Here is a 22,391-nt window from a genome sequence, read left to right as displayed (position 1 = left end):
ATTGATGCCACTGCACGCACAGTAAAGTAAGGCATACCTGTCTATATCTGTTCCGCAGCTTGGTTAGAAGCAGGTGGTCCCTGGTTGAGCTCTTACTGCCTGGGATCACATGTGCTCCTCCCCCGCCAACATTGTGATAGCGATGATGCGACGGGTACGGAGTCGTGGGTTCAAATCCGGAGCGCCCGGGACCGCCGGCCGTGGGCCTCACCGTCTCCGCTGTGATCTCTGGTCTATTAGTGGCCCGTGACCCTTGACCCCAGAGGTGCGGTTGGAGCCACGTTTGGTGGGTGGGAACAGGCACCCACCCAGGTTCTAGGTCAAGAGAACATGTCTTGTACATACATTTATTTTGTACTGTAACACAGGTTCCCAAAGTGGGGGGGAGTTAAATAGCATCAAGGCCCGCCAAAATAAATTTTAGTCGACTAAATCAACTGTAGATTTAGTAGACTAAATTCTTATGCTATTTAGTCGACTTAAACTAGACTAAAACATTCCAGGTGACTAAAATGTGACTAAAACTAAATTAAAACTATTCAAAAGACTAACTAAAATCTAAATTTGCTGTCAAAATCAACACTGTAATGTAATTTTAAAGCAATTCATTTCTCTCCTATATTGCATCAAATCTTTTCCCATGACATTTTGATTACCTTGTTCAGGACGAGGAAACGTCCTTTGACCTGGCAAGAAGGGGTAGCGGTGGTGGTGACGAGTGGAAGGCCTGTATGGAGTTGGGGCGACGTGGGAAAGCTGAGGAAATCGTCCGCCCCTCTCCTCTCCCTTCCCTTTCTTGTTCTTTCCATCATTGTCCGGGGTTGAGAGTGCTGGCCTGGATGAGGGGTTCTGCCCTCCTCTCTGGTTGTCCTGGTGGAGCCAGGGGTGAATTGGATCCCTCCCGGGGAAAGCGGTAGTCTGAGCCCTTACTTTAGACTTTTCATTCTCTCTCTCCTTCTCCTCTTCATGCCCACCCTCTTGTCTCGTTCTGTCTCTATCTGTGTGTGATGGCCTCAGGACGTTCTCTTGCGAAGAAACGGCATTGGAAATGGATGTTACGGCATGCGTTGTGGTTTTGTCTTCTCGTGGAGGTTCTGGAACAGGCAGCGGCCTGTTTCGGGTCGTATGCCGGGTGACTTGGCTTTCTGTTACCTGTTCCTTTGTGGCTTTCCCCGCTTCCCTCTCTCTCCCTTCTTTGTCTGTTCTAGATTGCTGTTGTCTCTCGTCCGTGGCTTTTAGAAACCCTTGGACTCTGTCAGGTTTTTCGTCAACTCTGTCCCTTTCTCTGTTGAATGTATCAGTCTCTCCTTTGTACTCCTGACGTTGGTTTCCAAAATCTTCTATTAGTTTTCTACTATTGCTGCCCCTCCCCTTATTAGGTTCTTCAGAGTCTTCCTCCTCTTCTTTAGTGTCATGCGACACGCCGCCTGCCTCTGGTCTTGGATTGTTTTTTGCGTGAATACTGCCGGAATCATCCGTGGCATGGCGGGGCTCACTCTTCAAATCAGTGGTTTCCTTTTCTTCAAGGCTGTCTTTGACATCCTCGTCGTACTCCTCGTCATCATAATCAACCTCTTCCTGCGTTTGGTCATATTCAGTTGAGACTTCCTCGTGTTCCGTTGTGGTTGGAGCAGCTGTAGTAGTAGCAGTAGTAGTAGTGGTGGTGGTGGTGGTAGTAGTAGTGGTTGTTGTTGTTGTTGTAGTAGGGGTTGTTCTCATTGTGGTGGGCTGAGGGAGAGTCGTCTGGGGCTTGTTTGATGACGGGTGGGAGGGTTTTAAGTGTGGAGGGACGCCTCTCATTGGTGGCCTCCTGCGCCTATAAGGTGGCTTTCTCCTGTTTGGCCAACCAGAAGCAGGCTTGGAACTCGAGTGCTCCTCAGATTGACCTCTTACTCTTAGTGGTTTGGTGGTCATATCAAGGCTGGTAGTAGGAGCTAAACGAGTGGTAACAGCGTTGGTAATAACAGTTGTAGGTTTGGGTGTCGTGGTTTCTTCCATCACAGTAGTCATTAAACTGCTAGGCTCGGTTAGCAATTGCACTGTGGGCAGAGCAGTGGTCACTCTAGCATTGGCTTTAGCCAATATCTGTGCCCACCGGTCTGGGTCTAAGTTTTTAACAGACATATTAGGCTTTCTCTTTGAATCTTTCATTCTCCTCCCTTTCACAACCCCCCCGGGAGTCCTCTGATGTGTTCCTGCCCTCTTAGGAGCCTGGCTATCAAATGGTTGTTTGATTTCCTGAAAACCATCCCCTGATCCCTCACCTTCATCCTCGCCGACCAACAAGACGGTCCGCCCGCTCTCCGCCTGAACCTCAGCTTCTTTCTCCGCGGTGACCTCTATCATGTGTGACAACATGTCCACTCCATACAGGTTGGACACCATGCAGCTATACTCCCCAGCATCATCCTGGGTCAACTTCTTGACCACCAAAGTCCCATTTTCGAACACTTCTGCCCTCCTTGTCTGTTGCGTAGGGAGAAGGACCTGATTTTGGGGCAGGTACCAGATAGTTTGACTGGGCTGTGCTGAGGTGACTTCACAAGGAAGACTGATCGAGTGTCCTTTCTCGACAATAATTTTTTGCCCATTTAAAGCTGTAGGGATGAGTAAGTGTTCTTTGACAGTGAGCCGAACAGGAACCAAGTCCACTCCAGCTTTGGTTCTGACAAGACAGTGGTACAGGCCAGAGTCAGACGCGGTGGCATTCAGAATTATGAGTTCTCCTCGTTCAGATATTTCCATCTTATCATTGGCATCTTCAAGCATGGACAGATCTGGCAGCATCCACTCCACTTTCACCTCCGACCCTCCAGTGATGACTTCGCATTCTAAATTGACCTTTGAGCCCTCAAGGGTGGCCTTTACCCGCGTTGCCGTACCTCTGCGAATCAGAGCCCAGGACAAGGCGGTGTCGTCACCGTCATCCTCCCGTCCTCCGCGGCCGCTGGTCTGCTTGGAGATTAGCGTGGTGAAATCCATGACGAGTTTCTTGGTTGTGGTCTGACGTCTGTTGAGCTGCAAGGTGACTTTGGGCTGGAGCAGCCACGAGGGCTCGGCGATTAGGTGACCCTTTAATTCAGTGAAGTAAGGGGAATTCTCGTTGACGGCCTGGTCGTACTGATAGGTGGCCCCGGTGGTGGCATTTCCCCGTTGCAAGCCTCTCTCTAAGATCGCTGGGAATTCATAGTAGTACGCCACCAGCCGCCACAGGTTCTGCAAAGTGTCCCGGTCAATCTCACACTCGAGGACGGTCACCAGGGACGCGTTGACAGTCACCTCCCCGGGTGTCCGCGGACTCTCTGTCCAGGTGATCGGCGAGCTCTCACCGGGCCGGCGCACGTCGCACGCCACGTTGGCACTGTTCCCGTGGCTGTCGGAGAGAACAAAAGTCAGGTGGCCTAGCGGCCTCTCGAGATCACGGGTGTACGGGAGATCGGGCTCCACTTCGGATTCGGTCCAAACGGGGCTGTCCCATTGCTTGAGAGGGGACCGGAGCACCGGGCGCTCACAGGGCAACTTCTCAGGGGTCAGTTCTAGAAAGGCACTGCCGTTCAGGGCTTGAGGAGAGGTGCACTGGGGGCACGTCTCAATGGAACCGCCTGGGTCACGCTCCTTCTTACATTTGATCACCCCTGAGAGGGAGAGAGAGGAAGAGAGGCGGAGAGAAACAGTGAGGGAATGGTCAGAAGTGGTGAAAGACAGGGGAGGGAAGAATAAGAACAGATTGTGAGTAAGGGAAATATGCGTGAATATCAACGAATACTGAGAATTATAAAAGTCCAGAACAGAATACTTAAGATGGTAAGATAAGTATTAACCTCTTTCTAAATCTGAGTTCAGATGTAGTTCATGTGATGTGTTCATGTAAATTTGTGTTTTGGCTTTCAAACCCACCTATATCTTCAGCGTGTCATAAACATAATGATGTATTATCATTACTGTTCTACTGGTACAAACATCTAACATGTGGAAGTGATTATGGCTGATATGTTAAAACATAACAAAACACAGGCAGATAAATGGTTTCACTTTGAGTGCATGCATAGCATAATGGCCATTGCAGACTCAGCAAAAGAAAAAGGGCAAAGAAAAACAAAAGGCAGAGCCGCTCATTAAAAAAGAGCTGTGCAGTAGAGACCGGTCAATTAATATACCTTAGAGCTGTTGTGTGGAAATAATATTAAAAAAAGTCCCCCCATTCTGTCCTAGAACTGTAGGTCTGAAAAAAATCATTAACATGGTGAATCACATCTTGATGTCATCAAGATGTGATTCACCATGTTAATGATTCTTTCCCCCGTCATTGTGCACATTGTTGCATGTGCAATATACACACACTTAATATCCCATTTTACAACCCTTTTAAGAGTTTGTTGCAAGCTGGTTGAATCTCGCCTAAAGCCTAGTTATCCATTACGGGGATATATGGTCATCATTTTGTGCTGCTTCGTTACCACAACCAAACATCAGATGAATCCGATGTTTCTTAAACATCTCCCTCCCTACCACAAATGATTTATGCATTGATGTATGCCCTCACTGGGCTGCATTCAAGCCACATGCCTTGTGTCTGACACCCGACTTGTGTCTGAACACAGCTTTGAGTACCTCGAGTCGGGGCTGCTAGTTTTCACGGAAATGTGGTTCAATGAGGATATACCGGATAGCCTGGTAGAAATGGAGGGTTTCACGCTAATCCGGTCTGATAGACGGGCTAGCTCCGGAAAGAAAACAGGGGGAGGACTCAGAGACAAATGGTGCTGTAATGTTGCGGTCAGAGACAAGATATGCAATCCCGATCTTGAACTGCTATGCATCACATTACGACCATACTACCTGCCAAGAGAGCTTTCCAACATATCTGTGTGTGTCGTATATGTTCCACCAGATGCTAACGCCACCAGAGCAGCGAGTCGGATCGCTGACTGTGTGCATCAGCACCTACAGAACAAGCCAGACACGACCATGCTGGTTCTGGGCGACATGAACCACTGCAAACTGGAGTCCTTTCTGCCAGGATTCCAGCAGTGTGTGAAGTTTAAAATCCTGGATAAGTGCTATGGTAACATTAGGGGAGCATACACAGCCAGGGCCAGGCCCCCACTCGGCACAGCCGACGATAGAACTGTATGCATGTCCGACCATAACACTGTCTATCTCATGCCAACGTACCGGTCCATATTTAAATCCAGTAAACCGGTAAAAAAGACAGTAAATGTGTGGTCTAGGGACGCAACTGAGGAGCTAAAAGGATGCTTCCTATGTACTGACTGGGACATTTTCTTTGAGGATGCTATAGCATTGACACAGCCACCGAGGCTATTACAGCTTATATTTCTTTTTGTGTTGAAATGATAGTGCCACAGAAAGTAATAACTAAGTTTAATAATAATAGACCATACCTCACGAATTAAATCAAGGAGTGTATACATCAGATCAGGAGACAAGGCAGCCTTAAAGGCTGCACAGAAGGAACTGAATATACAAATGAGAGAAACCAGAAAGAAGTTTAAGGAACGAGCGAAACAGGACTTGGCCAACTCTAACACAAAAAGACTGGGACTCCATCAGGGAGATGACTAATATGAAGAAGCCCATCTTTGCTCTAGATGAGAGCGCCAGAGCGAATGAGCGCTTTCTTTATGCGCTTTGAATGTGATACTTCTCAGGGATGCTATGAGGTGATTAATGAATTGAGCTGTGATGCTGTTATTGACAGGATGGTGATAGATCAGGAAACCGTCTGTAAAGTGTTAAAAAACATACAGACCGATAAAGCAACAGGGCCAGACGGAATGCATGCTTTCCTGTTGTAAACGTGTGCTGAGGAATTAGCCCCAGCCTGGCACAGGCTTTTCCAGCTGTCACTAGACTCACATTTAGTGCCTGAGATTTGGAGAAAATCAGTGATAGTCCCAATCCCGAAGAAAGCATGTCCACTAGAGAATAATGATTATAGGCCTGTGGCTATAACATCTAATGTAGTAAAATCACTGGAGAGGATCCTGACAGAGGAACTCCGAAAGGAGGTAGGACCTCGACTAGACCAGTATCAATTTGCATATTCTAAGAAACGCAGTACATGCGATGCAATATCTACAGTAGCTCATCTCACTTTGAAACACCTGGAGAGTAAGGTAGCATACGCCAGATTACTTTTTATCGACTTCAGCTCAGCCTTTATAATAAAATTGTATTTTTATTTTCTCTCCAAGAGACCACAGAGGGTGAGATTTAACTTAAGTGTTCTCAGAGGAGACACTGTGTAGTACAGGGGTGCCCCAATGAATAGTCAGTTCCTCTTTTCTGTTTACCTTGTATACGGACGACTGTGTCAGCTCACATCCAAATCAGTTTGTTATCAAGTTTTCAGATGACACCGTGATACTTCAAGAGCGATAATAACATCCTCAGCCATACAGAGGGAGTAAACAAGTTTATAGAATGGTGTGATCTACACCATCTGAAAATAAATGTAAACAAAACAGAGGAGGTCATAGTGGACCCCAGGTCCATAGGAGACCACAGTATGATTAATGTCCATGACCATAACATAAAACAGGTCCCCTCATATAAATACCTGGGAGTACAGATCGATGAGGACCTGAGCTGGCACACGCATGTTACAACACTGTGTTCTAAGATACACCAGCGTCTACACTTTCTCAGAAGACTAGGCTTTTTGGAGTCAGTGTAAATATCATGTTGACCTTTTACAGAGCTAGTATAGAGTCAATCCTAAAATACGGTATGTCCAGCTGGTTTGGCAATCTAACTGTGAAGTACAAATCTAAAATAAGTAGGCTAGCAAACATGGCTGGGAAGATCATGACAAGCTCGGAATATTGTATCTGACCCCTTGCATGTGTTGTACCGAGAGTACAAGCTAATGCCATCCGGTAGGAGGTATAGAACTCCACGGTATGTGTATAGATTGCCTTTTTTTCACCTTAGAAATATTGCACGAATCAGAGCCTATTTGTCCTTGGACGATGCAAAAACGCTAATTCACGCCTTTGTTTTTTCTCGGCTTGATTACTGCAATGCACTTTTTTCAGGACTGCCTAAGAAAACAACTGACAGATTACAACTTGTCCAAAATGCAGCAGCCAGAGTTTTAACTAGAACTAAGATGAGAGAACATATTACTCCAGTTTTGGCATCACTGCACTGGCTTCCGGTTGTTTTTAGGATTGATTTTAAAATTATTTTACTTGTCTATAAAGCTCTCAATGGTCTCGCACCTTCCTACCTACATGACTGCCTGCCTAAATATGTCCCAATACAAATACAGTTTTATTATTATTATTATAATAGATTTAAACACTCTTTTGTTCCCCTGTCAATCAAAATGCTCAATCAGAGATTGCCGAATGCACTTTACTGACTCAGAGATTCAGGGATTGCCAAAAGCACTTTATTGACTAGTTGCACTTTATCAAGGGAATGTGTGCAATATCTCTGTTTTGTGTATGTTGGGAGTTTCATGGTGTTTTTTCCTTTTCGTATGTGAACGTGTCTGTTATTTGTATGCAGCTGTGACTCTGTCTCCAAGACAAATTTCGCCCAAGGGAGACAAATAAAGACAACCTTGAACCTTGAAAATGTTTGGTCAAACCATATGGGCTTCCATTGGAAATGCATTGGAGCGGCCATTAAACACAGACACAAGACAAACACAAGACAGGTGTCTTGAATGTGTGAATGCAGCCCAGTAAGGGCATATGTCGACCCCACCCGCTCACCTCCGCCCCACCCCCTCATGGTGCTGCGGCCATCTTGGATCCTAAACACAATATAAACAAATAGGAGAGGGGTGGGGCCGAGAAAGGCCCTTATTGGGGTCCCTGCCACAACACATTTTCAAACGAAGGTCTGCGGCCTAAAAACCCCACTGACCTAGCATTTTTCCGACGGTGCGTTGGTCCAACTTGCGCATTAGTAACCCTAAACCCCCCCCCCCCCCCTTTCCCCTCACTGTATATGTATCTTTTCCCTTTTTGCTTCCTGAATTCCTGTTCTGTTCTTTAACTACATAGAAGTGTCTATTTGTATGTCTCTAAATGTTTTGATGAATTGAACAATGTGGACCCTGTTGTAAACAAGTGTAACGCTTAATTGGGTCGTCCACTCACAGTTAACAGTCTTTGTATTGAGTTTGTGCTTGAAATGTACTGTAATTCTACAAACTGTTAATAAATATCTCAATCAATCAAAAAAAAAGTCTTGACTGGCCACGTACGTCAAAGCCACGGGTTAGTCTTGACCGGCCACGTATGTCAAAGCCACGGGTTAGTCTTAACCGGCCCTGTGCGTATGTCGAAGTCACGAGTGGGGTCCCAGAGGTTTGACAAAAGTAGCCATATGCATATCAAACCTGGGGGATCCTTGGAATTAACAAGGTTGAGAGTCACTGCCTTATTAAGTCTAATTCATGCTGGTCTGCTATTGCCCCGGCGCAAAACCGCCGTTGCGAAATCGACAAAGCATAAATTAGGCTTTAACAAATACCGTCGTGCCTGGAGTTCCACTCCAGCAGCCAGTGGAGTTGACAATCACACGACCAGGGGTTGCCGTGCAGGTAGAGGAGCTCCAGTCTGGGGGCCGTCTGCAGCACCGCGGCTGGGAGACGCTCCAGCAGGTTGTCTGACAGATGGAGGTGCCTGGAGAAGAATCATACAGAATTAACTATATTACTGAAGGTGGAATTATAAGATCATGTGTTAAATACATGTTCCCAAGATCTGTCTAGAACACTGCAATCAGTAACGGACTAAATAAAATGTGATCATGAGATCTTCAAAGTGATGTTCTTCTGCTGGTGCAAACAGGAATGTTTATTTTGCATTAATGGTTCAAACATGTAGTTCAACTTGTTTCTCATGAGAGATGTAAGACTTCACTTCAGTTTTAACCAGCCATGTAAATCCCCTAACTTCACTTCAGTTTTAACCAGCCATGTAAGTCCCCTAACTTCACTTCAGTTTTAACCAGCCGCATGTAAGTCCCCTAACCTCATATCAGTTTTAACCCGCCATGTAAGTCACGCTGGTGTATCTCACCTCAGGCCAGACGTCCAGAAGGCTCCAAGCAGCGACAGCGTTATGAAGGTGTGGGGGTGGACCTCCTTCAGCAGGTTCCCCTCCAGCTGGAGCAGCTTGAGGGAAGCCAGGCCAGAGAAGCTGTACGGCTCCACAAAGTGGATGAGGTTGTGGTCCAGGTGGAGGCGGACCAGACCCGCCAGACCCTCGAACAGACCCGCGTTCACCGTCGTTAGCTTGTTGTAGCTGAGCTTCAAGATCTGGGTGTAGGGAAAAAGGCAATCAATCAATCAATCGATCAATCACTGCATACTGGACCCATTTTAAACTTTAATCTTTCTTCATATGATCGTCACTAATCCTCACTAATGCTCATGGGCTGCCAAGTCTCACCCCTTGGGAGTGAGAGTCACGCAATTTAACCCTTTACAACGCACCACAAACTAAGGCCCAAACCTCAATCTAGAGTGGGATGTCTGTATTCCTCTAAAAAGGCCAAATCGACATTAAAAAAGGCCACATTCTAAGTCTCACTCTTGCCTTTTTCTGAAATGTGGCAGCCCACAGTGACATCATCATCAGTAGGAAGGTGTGGTCATTTCAAACAAGATTTCAAACTTTCTTTTTTTTAACAGTCTCAGCATGCTAACTTTCTAGGAAGAGAAAGACCGCATCAGCTTGGAATGCTGATCGATGATGTCATATACAGATTTCTGAACTGTCCACAGCCCACCAATGAGACTAGTGACTTGATGGAAATTGTACAGTATGAGGACCAATTACATGAAGATAAGGTTGTAACAGTACACATGAGGACCAATTACATGAAGATAAGGTTGTAACAGTACACATGAGGACCAATTACATGAAGATAAGGTTGTAACAGTACACATGAGAACCAATTACATGAAGATAAGGTTGTAACAGTACACATGAGGACCAATTACATGAAGATAAGGTTGAAAATGGGTGAAGTGCTCCTTTAGGGTGTATACACCAGGGGTTTTTGACTTGAGAGCTACTTTCAATCTGACCAGTTCAACAAGATCTATACCCACCATTTTTTGTTTTTATCCCATTGCTAAAAATAGTTTAAAACTGTTTTTGAGGGGCGCTAGCCCCTCCTACATCCAGCATTTGGTTACCGTCCACAAACTGTCTGAGCAAATAGGCATATTGTCTAATTTACGCCATGATGATGTACGATGATAAGAGCACCCCTCACTTCACACAGGTGTGATTTTTAATTTAATTTTGGCAATCAATCAAGTCACCTTCATTCAAGTGGCAGATGCCAAAAATATATATATTTTATATTAAAATTATTATTATAATTTTATGATTTCATTCCAACATCTACATTTATCAACTCAAATGATGTAACTTGCTCCAGGGAAGCTTGTTGCAACTCAACATCAGTCTGTTACAGTCAAGTACAATGGAGTCAGCCCTCGATCAGGCTCTGGCAGCACAGGTGTGTCAACAGAGTTTGAGTATACAGTTGGTACAGTATAAACCACTGTTTCCCAAACAGTGGGTCAGGACCCATTTGTGGGTCACGGACCAAAACAAATGTTATACACTTTTCAGTTTGCAGTCTTCACACACAGGCACATACACAGATCTCCATGTGGGACACCGGCTGACAGTTCAAACGGGTGCTTTGACAATGTATATCATTAGGGTCCCAAGTTGCATCGTTCCCAAGTAGGCCGGTGGCCGACTGTGACGGGCACGTACAGGTCTAGTTTTTAATAATGGTGTATAGGATCCGCAGCAGCAGACAGTCAAACTAAACAGATGCGTTTCGGTTTGAAGAATTGGTGTTAAATTGTTTTCTATGATTTTTTTGGGTATTGTGGTTATTGTCTGTTATTATGAGAGACTACATGATACTTTGTGAAGTGTTATTTGTGTAAAGAAGACAGTGGGTTGTTAAGACTGGACTGAAACTTTACTTGAGAATTGTTGTTTACAGAACCGGCATATTCAGACTTAGGTGTTACATAGATATAGGTCCAGCTGCGCATTATCAGTTCCTACCACACATTACTACATCCCCTCGGTTTAGTTATACATCCCCCCTGTAAACTTAGTCATAACAAATTCTCTGCAAAAGGGTCATAACATTCCTCAAAAGAAGAATATAGGCAACATCACTTCACGATCACTGCATGATCTGCAAACTCTCTCAATGTCGTCATTCAAGACGACGTGTTTTCTCAATGCCTTGATGGCCAACATGTACAGTAGCTGTTTCAATCAGTCATAGAGTCTGGAATGAGTACCTGTCTGCCCTTGAATATGACTATTCCATTGCGAGCTCATCTCTGAAGGACGCAATAAGCACGCAGGACTTTTGGCATGTCTTTAATGTTCTCTGGCCAGCATTGGTGGATCACTTCTTTGAGTGTGTTGAGCCAGAGATCCTTGGCAGTTTCAGTGTGGAGACCGGTGAGCGTCCACAGCTACTGTATATGGTTTGTCAATGAATCAGTAATTCTATGTAATCATGTCATTTCCACTTGTATGTAAATTCTTACACGGACGAAGACCTGCGTGCCGGAACGCATCGTTCTGGTTTGACTGCTGCTGCAGACCCTGTTCATCATTATTAAACAAGACTCCTACTATTGCTGAGAGTGCAGATTTTTTATTCTCCACATTTTGAAGAAAGATTCAATCTAGTATAATCATAGTACCTGATGATCATGTTTTAGGGGAGGGGGAATCACAGCACAACACTGAGGATTTTACGGTGTGCATTAGGGTCCCAGAGATTTAAAAGAAAATAAATATATATGGAGTGCTACCACCTGATGCACCTTATGTCTGACCTCATGTACAGTACATACCAGCTGGGTTAAGATATGTGCATATACGTAAGTACCTGCAGTGACCTCAGGGGGTAGAAGGCCCCTGGCTGAACCGTGCTGATGTCATTCCCGTGCAACATGAGCATCTCCAGTTGTCGCAGTGACCTGAATTCGGAGCCCTCCACTGCCGTCAGGCTGTTATACCTGAAGAGGGGAGAGAGAGCGATGAGATCTAAGCCAGCTAGGAGTCTTCAAAGTTAAACCTTGTAAGCTTCAACACTGCCTTTGGTCTACTCGTTTTCCCTCTACACCAAACCACTCGGAAATAGGCGATCAATGTGCTCACAATGCGCGCGTGTGTGTGTGCGTGCGTGTGTGCGTGTAACAGGGGACTGAGGGGGGAAGGTCAGTGACTTAAATTCCACTGTGCATGCATCTCCGAGAAGCAAGCGCACACACGCACACACACACACACACACACACACACACACGTACGTGATGAAAAACTCTAAACACCGTCTCTGCTCTGCCTCACACAGCTGAAGGATTTCAGCATGGGCCCCCCACATCCTCAGTTCAGCACATCTGCATGTATGCAAGCAACTGCACAGCAAAACAGCAGAGTTGAGCTTTCCCTCTCCCCACGACTCATATGACAAGCAGCGCATATACGTAGGCAAGGTATGCATGGATCATCGAAGACAACACTTAACCACCCACGCCACAGTCGGTTTACACAGTCAGACTGTCAGGCGCTCAGCCAATTTTGTACATCAATTGTCAAAAAGGTTCCCATTACACTTACACTGGTACTAGCATGTTATGTGACTAGAGGGTATAAACCAAGGGGCCAGCTAGGCACTCCAATGTTGAAGCGCTGGGCCCTAGTGGTAAGAGGAAGGACTGCAGGCGGACCCGTGGATTCATGACGAGGAAACCCCATGCAGCTGGGCTTTAACATTGAGCGCTCAGTTGCACTTCCGCATTTGACCTCCAAAATTTGGAGGTCAAATGTGGAAATGTGCCCAAAAAGGCGGAAATAGTCGGTCCCTCCGGCTGCTTCAAAACGCCACTGAGCAACTTCCACTGACATGAATAGCAGAGGGGGCGGAGCTTCGCACCAGATCAGTCTCTATCCTTTTAATACTCTATGGTATAAACGTGTGCATAAAGTGAGTGGAGAAGTGAGTTTAACGTTGTTTAACATCGTTTGCGATCGTATCGTATTGTATGTGTCCGGGTAGCGGGTATAGCGGTAGAGCTCTCGCCTTTCGAGGTAGAGGCTGGAAATTGCACAGGTGAAAGGAGTTGGCCTCATTAGGCCCACTGGCAGAGCCTGGCCCAGGGGAAAGGAGTTGGGGGTGTGGAACGCGTGTGTCAAATCACTCGAATGTGAAGTCGGTGGGGCAAACGTTTGTTGAGTTACGTGCATTACAAACGTACACACACGCACGCACACACGTACAGTACGCACACACGTATGCAGAGATGTGGCGCATTCAAAGTAGGATGTTTTTTCCCCTGAGTTGTTACCTGACTCACCAGTTCTGTGATTATTAGTTTGCTCCACCTGTGGCCTATCCAAGTGTTGATTATCAGTTGTGTTCACCTGTGTCCTGTTACCTATGCCTTTTTATACTCCCCTGTTTTTTCAGTTCCTTGTCAGATGTTGTACAATATATAGTATATCCCCGGGCCAAATACATTACCTCACAACGGAGACACAATGGAAAATAGTTAAAGATAAAATGCAGAGGACTGCGTTAACATGATGGATTGCTCCAGTATAGGGAGCCAAGCCTTTAAAGGGAATCAGGCAAAATGAATTCCTCAAACCTAACTGGTGAAACACATAACACAGGATGTGGATATTATTATCCCTATACCCAATTGAACACACGTGGGAGATTTGAGATTGCTGCCGGACACATGTGTGTACCACCACCAACTATAAATCAATACCACCGTACAGTGGTAGAACAACAGACCTTATCTAATGTGAGCACGTGCCTTTTAAAATGGAAGTGCCCTGGTAGGACAATACAATACAGGTTCATTTGGGGAGACTTTACTGCAGGTTCAGACAGAGTGCAACACACCAGAGGGCATGGGCTCGCTAATCCCATTTGGTGATGAGAGCCAACTTCTTTAGCCATAGATATAAAAACCTAGATGCCTCATTGGCCGCTGCAGTTCATTGGAGCGACATCAAGCCCCCAGGGAAGGGCCAAACTGAGGCCCACGGCTGCCATGATGGCCTTCAGTCATCACCAAATGCCTTCGCCAAAAATAGCTGATTTACAAGCTCACAACCAATACCCAACCCCCCCTCCCCCCCTCATCTCCCCTCCCTCCGACACACGCAGCCTGCCTCATGTGAATCGTTTTATATTTGGTTAATTTATTTTTATGTTGTTGCTGGGGTTCAAGCGGGTAAAGTTAACGTTTCTATGCCTGGATTCAATTCCTTGCCAGTTGTCTCAACTTGCGTGTTTAAAAGATCAGCTAGAATACTCTGGATGGAAGCTGTTCCCATACAGTGTAGTCCATATGGAGGTGGTTTGTGTCTTGTGGAAAATACACTGTACTGCCTTTGTCAGCACATATATCGTCATTGTCAGGCAGAAACCTTGTATCTCTATATCATTTCAACTTTCTATGTTTATTTTCGTTGATTCATGCACTTCTTCGCAGTGTGACAGTGTCACACACTAGCCGATCTATACAAGTCCTAATGAAAAGCCCAAAGGATTTGTGTGCAGCTCACAACAACGGGTCACATTGCTAGTGAGCTTGTAGATTGGCTATTGTTGCAACTATATATAAATAATGAAAAGTATAAACAAGAGCTTATGACTTAATAATAACTACAAAAGTGACGGTTTTGGACGGTTTCCTGTGATGATTACGTAAGATGGCTTTTGTGGAAATGTGCTCGTTACATCATTTTGCCAGGGGTTCTCAACATTTTTAGCTGGGGACCCCGGAAAATGCTTTGGCCATGTCTTGCAACCCCCTCCCCACCACCAATACAAATGACAAATGTTGAGAACCCCTGCATTATGCAACGTTATAAAAAGTTGTTTTAACAACTCTGTGACAACTACAGATAGTGTCACAATGCCTCACATCACAACGTGACTTATGAGCTTGTAGATTTACTATAATATGACAAATGTTTTTTGACGTTTTGACAATCTATACAGTAATAACATGGCCAAATTAGGGACACCACACCGGCTTTTTTAACATACTGTAGTTTTTTCTACAGTACATTTTAATTGTAAAACACAGAATGAACTGAGAGCATTTTCCCACCATATGCAAATAGTAAGCCTGATGTGAAGACTCATTAAGCACTAAATGCTTCTTGGCAGGTGCTGGTTTCATTGTTTGTGCTACAATTACTCCCTGAAATCTGCGTTCTATAGCAATTCATTATTAAATGCATTCACAATACAGTAGTTTAAACAGCAGCTGTGGCTTTTCTCCTGAACAACCGTAATGCTCCTGGAATGCAGGGAAAACTTCCGTTCCAAGATGTAAAGATCCACGTGGAAATGATTTGTCTCCTGTTGAGCAACCATGGGCATAATGACCTGCTGCTAGCTATAAGTATAAAATGTGAGTACTTTTTCCACCACCCAACACCACATGGGCACAGGAATTAGAAGGTGGCGGACAAATATGAACCCACTAAAAAAACAAAAACAAAAAAACAATCAACTGTAGATTTAGTCGACAAAATGATCTTTAGTCGACCAAAATATTTCAGGTGACTAAAATATGACAAACTAAATCACAAAATCAGCAGAGTTTCTTACCCCAGGTTGACTCTCTCCGTGTCCCTGGGCAGGGTCTTTGGTATGGCAGTGAGATGCCTGAAGGTGCAGTGGACCTCTTTGACCCCCGGACAGGTGCAGCTGCGAGGGCAGGAGGGGACAGCGTGGGCCTGGAGACCCACAGGACACAGCAGGAGAAGAAGGAGAGGGAAAAGAACACTTTTGGACATTTTCACCTGTAATGACCATATAGTTCTTTATAATCTAGAGACCGGACAGCCCCACCCACCCCCACAGTTCATTTCAATGGAAGTGGCTCAGTGGCGTTTGAAGGACACGGAAGAACGCTCTACTTTTTTTTTACTGTTAAATGTGGAAGTAACGAGCGCTCCATGTTAAACCCCAACTCGTGCTAAATGCAGTTTAGCAGTTCCAGCTTTGAGCACTACGTCTCGGTGGCTTCAACGTTGGCCAGCCGCTCTGGGGGCTTGGTAATGACATATCCATCAGTGGTGGGAAAAAAAGTACTCAAATGTTTTACTTCAGTAAAAGTATCAATACTTGGTTTTGTGGTATGTATTAAGTATAGCGGGTCTAAATGGTTAAACTGAAGTGATATTGAAAAATTATCAACGCATTCTCTGATGGAAATATTATCAGTCCCCCCTGGACTTGCATCACAGCACCCTGGGGTGCCTTCATGGCACCCACTTTGAGAAACCATGCACTCTGCTGTAGACATAATGTAGACCAGTGACCACCTACCATGTGCCAAAGTGGGAGTGAGAGGAGCAGGGGAAGCCACAGCGCCCCCAGCCTGCTGAGGAGGACGCCACACCACCACAAAGCCATGACTGGATGGATGGCGGCCTGGACCAGCGCTCCTTCACGCCATCATCACACCTGAGGAAAGGGAATAAGGCAAGGCTGAAAACCTGAAAGACACTTTGAGCTTCGTACAGTAGGGCTCTTGTCATCCGGTATAGGTGTCCATATAGTATACCAGAACATATCGGCTCTAAACTTCCCAACAGAAGACTATCAGAGAGCAGGTGTGATATTTATATTGCATTGACGTACTGCAGGCCCACTCCTTGAACTTTGGACATTTACTTCCTCGTTTGGTTTTGGTGTTTATGTTTGCCTGATTTACATTTTCTGTAACTCTATGTTCAGTATGTTCTGTGTCTAGGTCTTAGTTAGCCTGAAACTGGCACTTTTTAGATGCCTCAATAAAAATATAGTTATCACAAAAAATAAGGGATTCGAAAACAACCTGTCTTATGTCTTTTTTTTATATTCCTGGACCGATTAACTGACAAAGACGTTAATCGTTCAGAAATAGTGTGTATTCATTGGCTGTCATTGAGTCCAACGTATTTCATCAAACTTCCGGATCCAGTCAGGGCTGGACTGAGACAAAGATTCGGCCCCGATATGTTGGCGGAATTTGGCCCAGACTGGCCACCACAAACAGCGCAGATACTCAGACAACTATACCGTGAAACAGACAAGATAACATTTGTCACAGACCGGCCCACCACAAGCCACCGGGCCGGCCCACTACAGGTCGGTCGGGTCCACCTATGTTTTCTATGGCATAGGCATAGAAAACATTAATTAATTAGTCTCATGACGCAGCTGTGCGACATGAGACTAATTAATTAGAGCGACAGAGAGAGAGAGAGGAGTGTGTGCGTACGGTACATGTACGTGTGTGCGTCAATTTAACAAAGGTGCAGACGATCAGAAATCAGCAGAGAGTGATCGACGTTTGCGCTACTCTATGCCAAATTGAAGTGGACTTGGTCCCAGACTTTTTTTTTTCTCCCTGGAAATAAAAACATCTGGGTTTCCGAGGCTACCGGGCCTGGATACAGTTTTGCCTCCCATGTTGTGCGTCAATGGCGCGTGCTTTTAAATGCCACTGCAATCATGTCAGAGGCTGCACCCTGCTGTATAATTAAAACACCATCCACAGCGTTTCCCTTGGCTCGTCATCTCACGAGTGACTGAATGTTTGACAGGGTGAAGGATACAATGCGTAGCGATGAGACACATTGTGAGCTTAGATGTGCTATTTTCAAAATATGTTAAACATTTGAAAAACTTTAAATGAGACTGTTTAATGAGTACTGTAGCGCCTAAACCCCATTATTAGGCGTTACTGGTTATCGACAGCCAGCTTGATGTTATGACGTGTGTCCCAGAAACTGAAACAAACATGCATAGTTTATTCTATGCATGTTATCATATGGACTCTCCATCTCTGTCAGCGACATCTGCTCATCATTCAGTATATCATATAAAATACACCATTTTATATCAGACCACTTCCTAATTTTATTTTCGGTCTCAGTCCCCTGCTTGCCACTCAAACCTTGTGCCCCTGCTCGCCATCAGCGTGTTATAACCTCTACAGTACAACGGCCTCCCAGTTTTCCCTCACTTTTAATAATTCCCCTCCTTATCCTTCTGACAGCACTCATAGCACTGAGGAACTTTATCGCCTCATTGATGCCACATGCTCCATAACATTGGATTACGTTGCTCCTTTTAAATTAAATACTTTTAAATGAAAGACTAAAAGCACCAAAGCACTTTCAGAGCCCTGGCTCAATAGTTCCACTCGTTCTCTCAGATGCGCCTGCCGGCACGCTGTGAGAAAATGGAAGAAGGATAGACTTCAGATCTCCATTGAAATCCTACGTGGCTGTCTCTCTGATTACCAGAATGCGGTCAAATTGTCCAAGACCAACTATATTTCTGTTTTAGTCTCCAAAAATAACGTTCTCAACTCCATCATCAATCCCCGCTGAGCCCTCTCCTGTTGTGCATTCACTCGCCCTTTGTGAAGATTTCCTTACTTACTTTACTGCTAAAATCACCACCCTCGGGTCAGCTCACACCCCTACTGCCTTTATCTCCCTTTATCTCCTCCCATTGCCACCCTCAGCCAATTTGAGCCTGTATCTTTTAGCCCAACTCTGATGTCATCTCGTACTTGCGCCGAAGGAGGTGTCTGTTTACCTTTCTATGTCTATGGGGGGAGACTTTTTATTATTTCCACACCATAAGTTATATTAATGTACAATGTTGAGAATGAGCGGTATTCCCCTTTAATGTGCAACATTGTTTTCTCACTCAACAACAGTTAGCGTCGGTACCCATGCAGGCTTTCATTTTCGTCGGCGAACAAAATTAAAGCCTGGGGGAACGCATCAAGGTTCAAGGTTCGCTCCAAATGATGTGACGTAGCGCTGCACTAGGGTGGGAGAGGAGGGGCCAGGGCTGACGGACAGATCGTGAGATCCAATCAAGGCGTGCACAAATCTTAGCCGCTCAGGCTAAACAACAGTAAACAAACCGTCATAAAGGTGAATGTAATTGGCTGTGTGTGAGTGTTTTTATATCTACAGTATAATCTAGGTTTGTGTGTGCTTGTGTGTGTCTATATGTATGAAGTATTGAAAGAATATTTTGTAGTGTTCGTTCATTACGAACATTGGAAATGCTATGCCTTTTCGATCCACCAGAGAGAAATGTTTGATTACAGTGTGATGTTTTGTGATCAAAATAAACGATTAAATCAAAATCTAAGTATAAGTGTGTATTTAGACTGACAATTTAATTTCACACCTTTGTAAGACAAAGTAAGCGAATACCAAACAAGTCACCCATTTACCAACTCGCTCCGGCCGTACAGCTGGCAGAACTGTTCTAGCTGCCTGGTATGAAGTAACCTAAGTAAATTATGCTTAAACGGTTAAACCTGACCTTATTCCTAAACTTAACCCCAGTAAACCTATGCCTAACCCTAAACTTATTTCTGACCTTATTCTCAGTAAAACATAATAAAGAATACGGCCACACCTATAGCAGTCGACGTGAGGTCGGTGGAAAACAACTAGGGCGAGATCATGGATTATGGGCGACGGTACCTGATACAAAGTAGGCTATATTATCAGGCTTACACATATAATTTACAGGTGTAGCCTGCTTGCACAGAACATCAAAGGGCTAGTTTCTCACTGTATTTAATCAAAGTGTCTTTCAGCACTGTGATAGTTCTTGGCACGGGGATGACCCGAATGCAGGTTGCTTCCCTCCAAGCACACACGCTTCTGCTGGATGTGATGAAAGATAACATTAATATAATGCCTTGCAAAATACAGCACATAAAAAGGGGGAAAGAAATCACGGCATCACACGCCTCACCTGGTACACCTGCACATGGAATTAGAGTGTGTGTGTGTGTGTGTGTGTGTGTGTGTGTGTGTGAGAGAGAGAGAGAGAGAGAGAGAGAAGGACATAGATTATGAGGAGAGATTCAAGAGTGAAAGAAGGAACGAGAGTAATCTAGTGTGAGTAAGCAAGGTGTTGAGAGATATAGCTGGGGGGGAATTAGGCAAACAGGTTTGAGATTTTTGGCATGGTGTTACATAGATAAACAAAAAGATGCCTCATTGGAGTGACCTGTATCGCGTTGGGAGGGCGGACAAGCGCCGGACGTGCGGAAGGCCAATCACCAACCAATGCTCAAGTGACTACTAGCCAATCACATCGTGTATTTTCAGGGACTTATCAATTCAATTCAATTCAAAGGAGCTTTGGATGGAGGAGAGGAGAGGAGAGATTTTAATTATCTGCTACCAAAAATGCAAAAAAGTAATATAGGGTGAAATATGTATACAACTTTTGCTACAAGGCCAGGTGGCTTGGCCTGTTGTTCTGAAATGTCTGCGATCTTATTCCAACCACGTACAGACGAGGGAAAACACACACACACACACACACACGCACGCACGCACGCACGCACGCACGCACGCACGCACGCACACACACACACACACACACACACACTTATTAGAAACCATTAGAGGCCAGTTTGAGGGTCTGGTTTCCATGTCTGTCTTTGTGTTCCTCAATGAGGAACTAATTCACCTAGCAGCTGTGTGTGTGTGTGTGTGTGTGTGTGTGTGTGTGTGTGTGTGTGTGTGTGTGTGTGTGTGTGTGTGTGTGTGTGCGTGGAGGAAGGGAAGCTGCCCTAAAATCTGACCTGGGGAATCATGTCATTATCATGCCAATGACAGACAGATGAATCACATGTGTGCGCACGCACGCATGCACACACATATCTGGCTCGCTGGCTGCGGAACTCATTGCTAGCAGTCATTTAGTTAGTCATTAGCGTCATTATCTAGAACTTTTGGTCCTTTTTTCCCCACACTAATAACAGTGGAGGGCTATGTCAGTCGGTCCATGCAAAACTTCCAAAACAACATGTCTTGAAAACTACCGCCTTTGAATGGCTTTAATTATGCTAAGGTAGGTGTTACAAGAACAGAAGCTGGTGTCATGTAGTTAGCTCAGAACCTCTGACCTCCATATCTGATGACTTCAACAGGTTTCTATGTCAACACAGTGGAGACAGAGGAGAGTGTAAAGGAGTGAGAAGAGAAGAGAAGAGAAGAGAAGAGAAGAGAAGAGAAGAGAAGAGAAGAGCTAAGTCTCCAGTGGTAACAAATCACTTGGTTGGCCTCTCAGTCTGTCAGCTGACTGAGGTAAATTATGTGGTGCTATGGTGTCCAGCCTCTGCCTGGAATAACCATATTCATGTGTTCATTGACACTTTTATTTCAGTGGTTTACCAGCTGCAACATTAAACCAGTGGTTCTCTAACTTTTGGCTCAGGGCATTACATTACACCTTACATCTATGTCATGATACGTAAATATGTAAATCTCTCCACTTGATATATATACAATATGTTACAGGGACAACTTGACAGAATGTCCGTTTCCATTTAGGACAGATTGAAAATACTTCACGGTTAACCTCTTGAACCCCAGCATCCCTATTCTGGCAGTGAGCATTCAGCAAAAATCACCGATATACAAGCTCACAGCGCATTGCACTAAAGACATGAACACAAGAATGCTTTACTAATTCATAATCTGCATAATGATGAGTACTTATGTGGATAAGCATATGTTGATGCCAATACGTTTGTACTCTCATTCAAGCAAACTTTTGAATGCACGACGGGAGGGGAAAGGGAGGGCAGGGAAGGCATGCAGGCTGTGTCTTAAGTGCATCAGCGTTAGAGCCAATACATCTTTGTGTCAGAAAGATGAAGCTCACCGGCAGCCAAGACCACAGCTGCCCGATTCAAGATAACACATGTCCAGAAAGCACTGCAACCTGCAATATGATTCACACATGGTTCCCATGCTGATGTCCACGATAGCATGCACAGTGTGCGGTGTGCGTCTGTAAAATAAAATATCCCTTTCAATAAAATATTTTGAAAATATTTGAAAGGGAGACCACAGTGCAACCACTCCAAGGAACAGCAATGCCCCTATGTCCCTATGTCCACGTGACCCTATGTCCCTATGTTTAGAGTACCAGTAGGGGAAAAAGTGGCGCTGTTGTGCTAGAAACAGAGAGAGAGAGATAGTGTTGCACTGTTGCCTGCTAATTACACAGAGAGAGGGGGGGGGGGGGGGAGGGGGAGAGAGAGGTGTCTGCTAATTCCCCCACACAGTAACTCTGTGTGACTCGGGGCGGATCGCCGGAACCGGGCCGGCACCCTGGGTGAGTTTCTGTGGGTCTGGAAGTTCCGGGGACCCCCACACGGAGTTGCACCACTCAGTTCACACAGGTGTGATTCTTTTATTTAAAGGAGGTATAAGTGAAGTCTGGTTTATTTCCTATATCATGCGAGTTCCCTTTCTTGATAAAAT

General features: G+C 45.0%; 1 protein-coding gene across 3 annotated transcripts in view; it reads right to left on the bottom strand.

Moving 5' to 3' along the window:
* The window catches only part of LOC308323118 (matrix-remodeling-associated protein 5), a 74,902-nt gene that overhangs the window by 18,682 nt on the left and 33,829 nt on the right, over positions 1-22,391 (bottom strand). For all 3 annotated transcript variants that reach the window (XR_013964801.1, XM_080774743.1, XM_080774742.1), the window contains exons 2-8: positions 16,408-16,545; positions 15,685-15,812; positions 11,935-12,064; positions 9,066-9,304; positions 8,515-8,666; positions 657-3,635; positions 38-315 (exon numbers count right to left, since the gene is read on the bottom strand). Coding sequence is in view for 2 of the 3 variants with exons in the window: in XM_080774743.1 (XP_080630869.1) it covers positions 38-315; positions 657-3,635; positions 8,515-8,666; positions 9,066-9,304; positions 11,935-12,064; positions 15,685-15,812; positions 16,408-16,494 (3,993 nt within the window). In the remaining variant the exon portion in view is untranslated. The remainder of the gene's footprint in view (positions 1-37; positions 316-656; positions 3,636-8,514; positions 8,667-9,065; positions 9,305-11,934; positions 12,065-15,684; positions 15,813-16,407; positions 16,546-22,391) is intronic.

Source organism: Protomyctophum bolini (genome assembly GCF_963924005.1).
Source record: "Protomyctophum bolini genome assembly, chromosome: 10".
Taxonomy (NCBI): domain Eukaryota; kingdom Metazoa; phylum Chordata; class Actinopteri; order Myctophiformes; family Myctophidae; genus Protomyctophum; species Protomyctophum bolini.
Note: the sequence above shows the minus strand (reverse complement) of the source record. Positions and strands in the feature narration are given on the sequence as shown.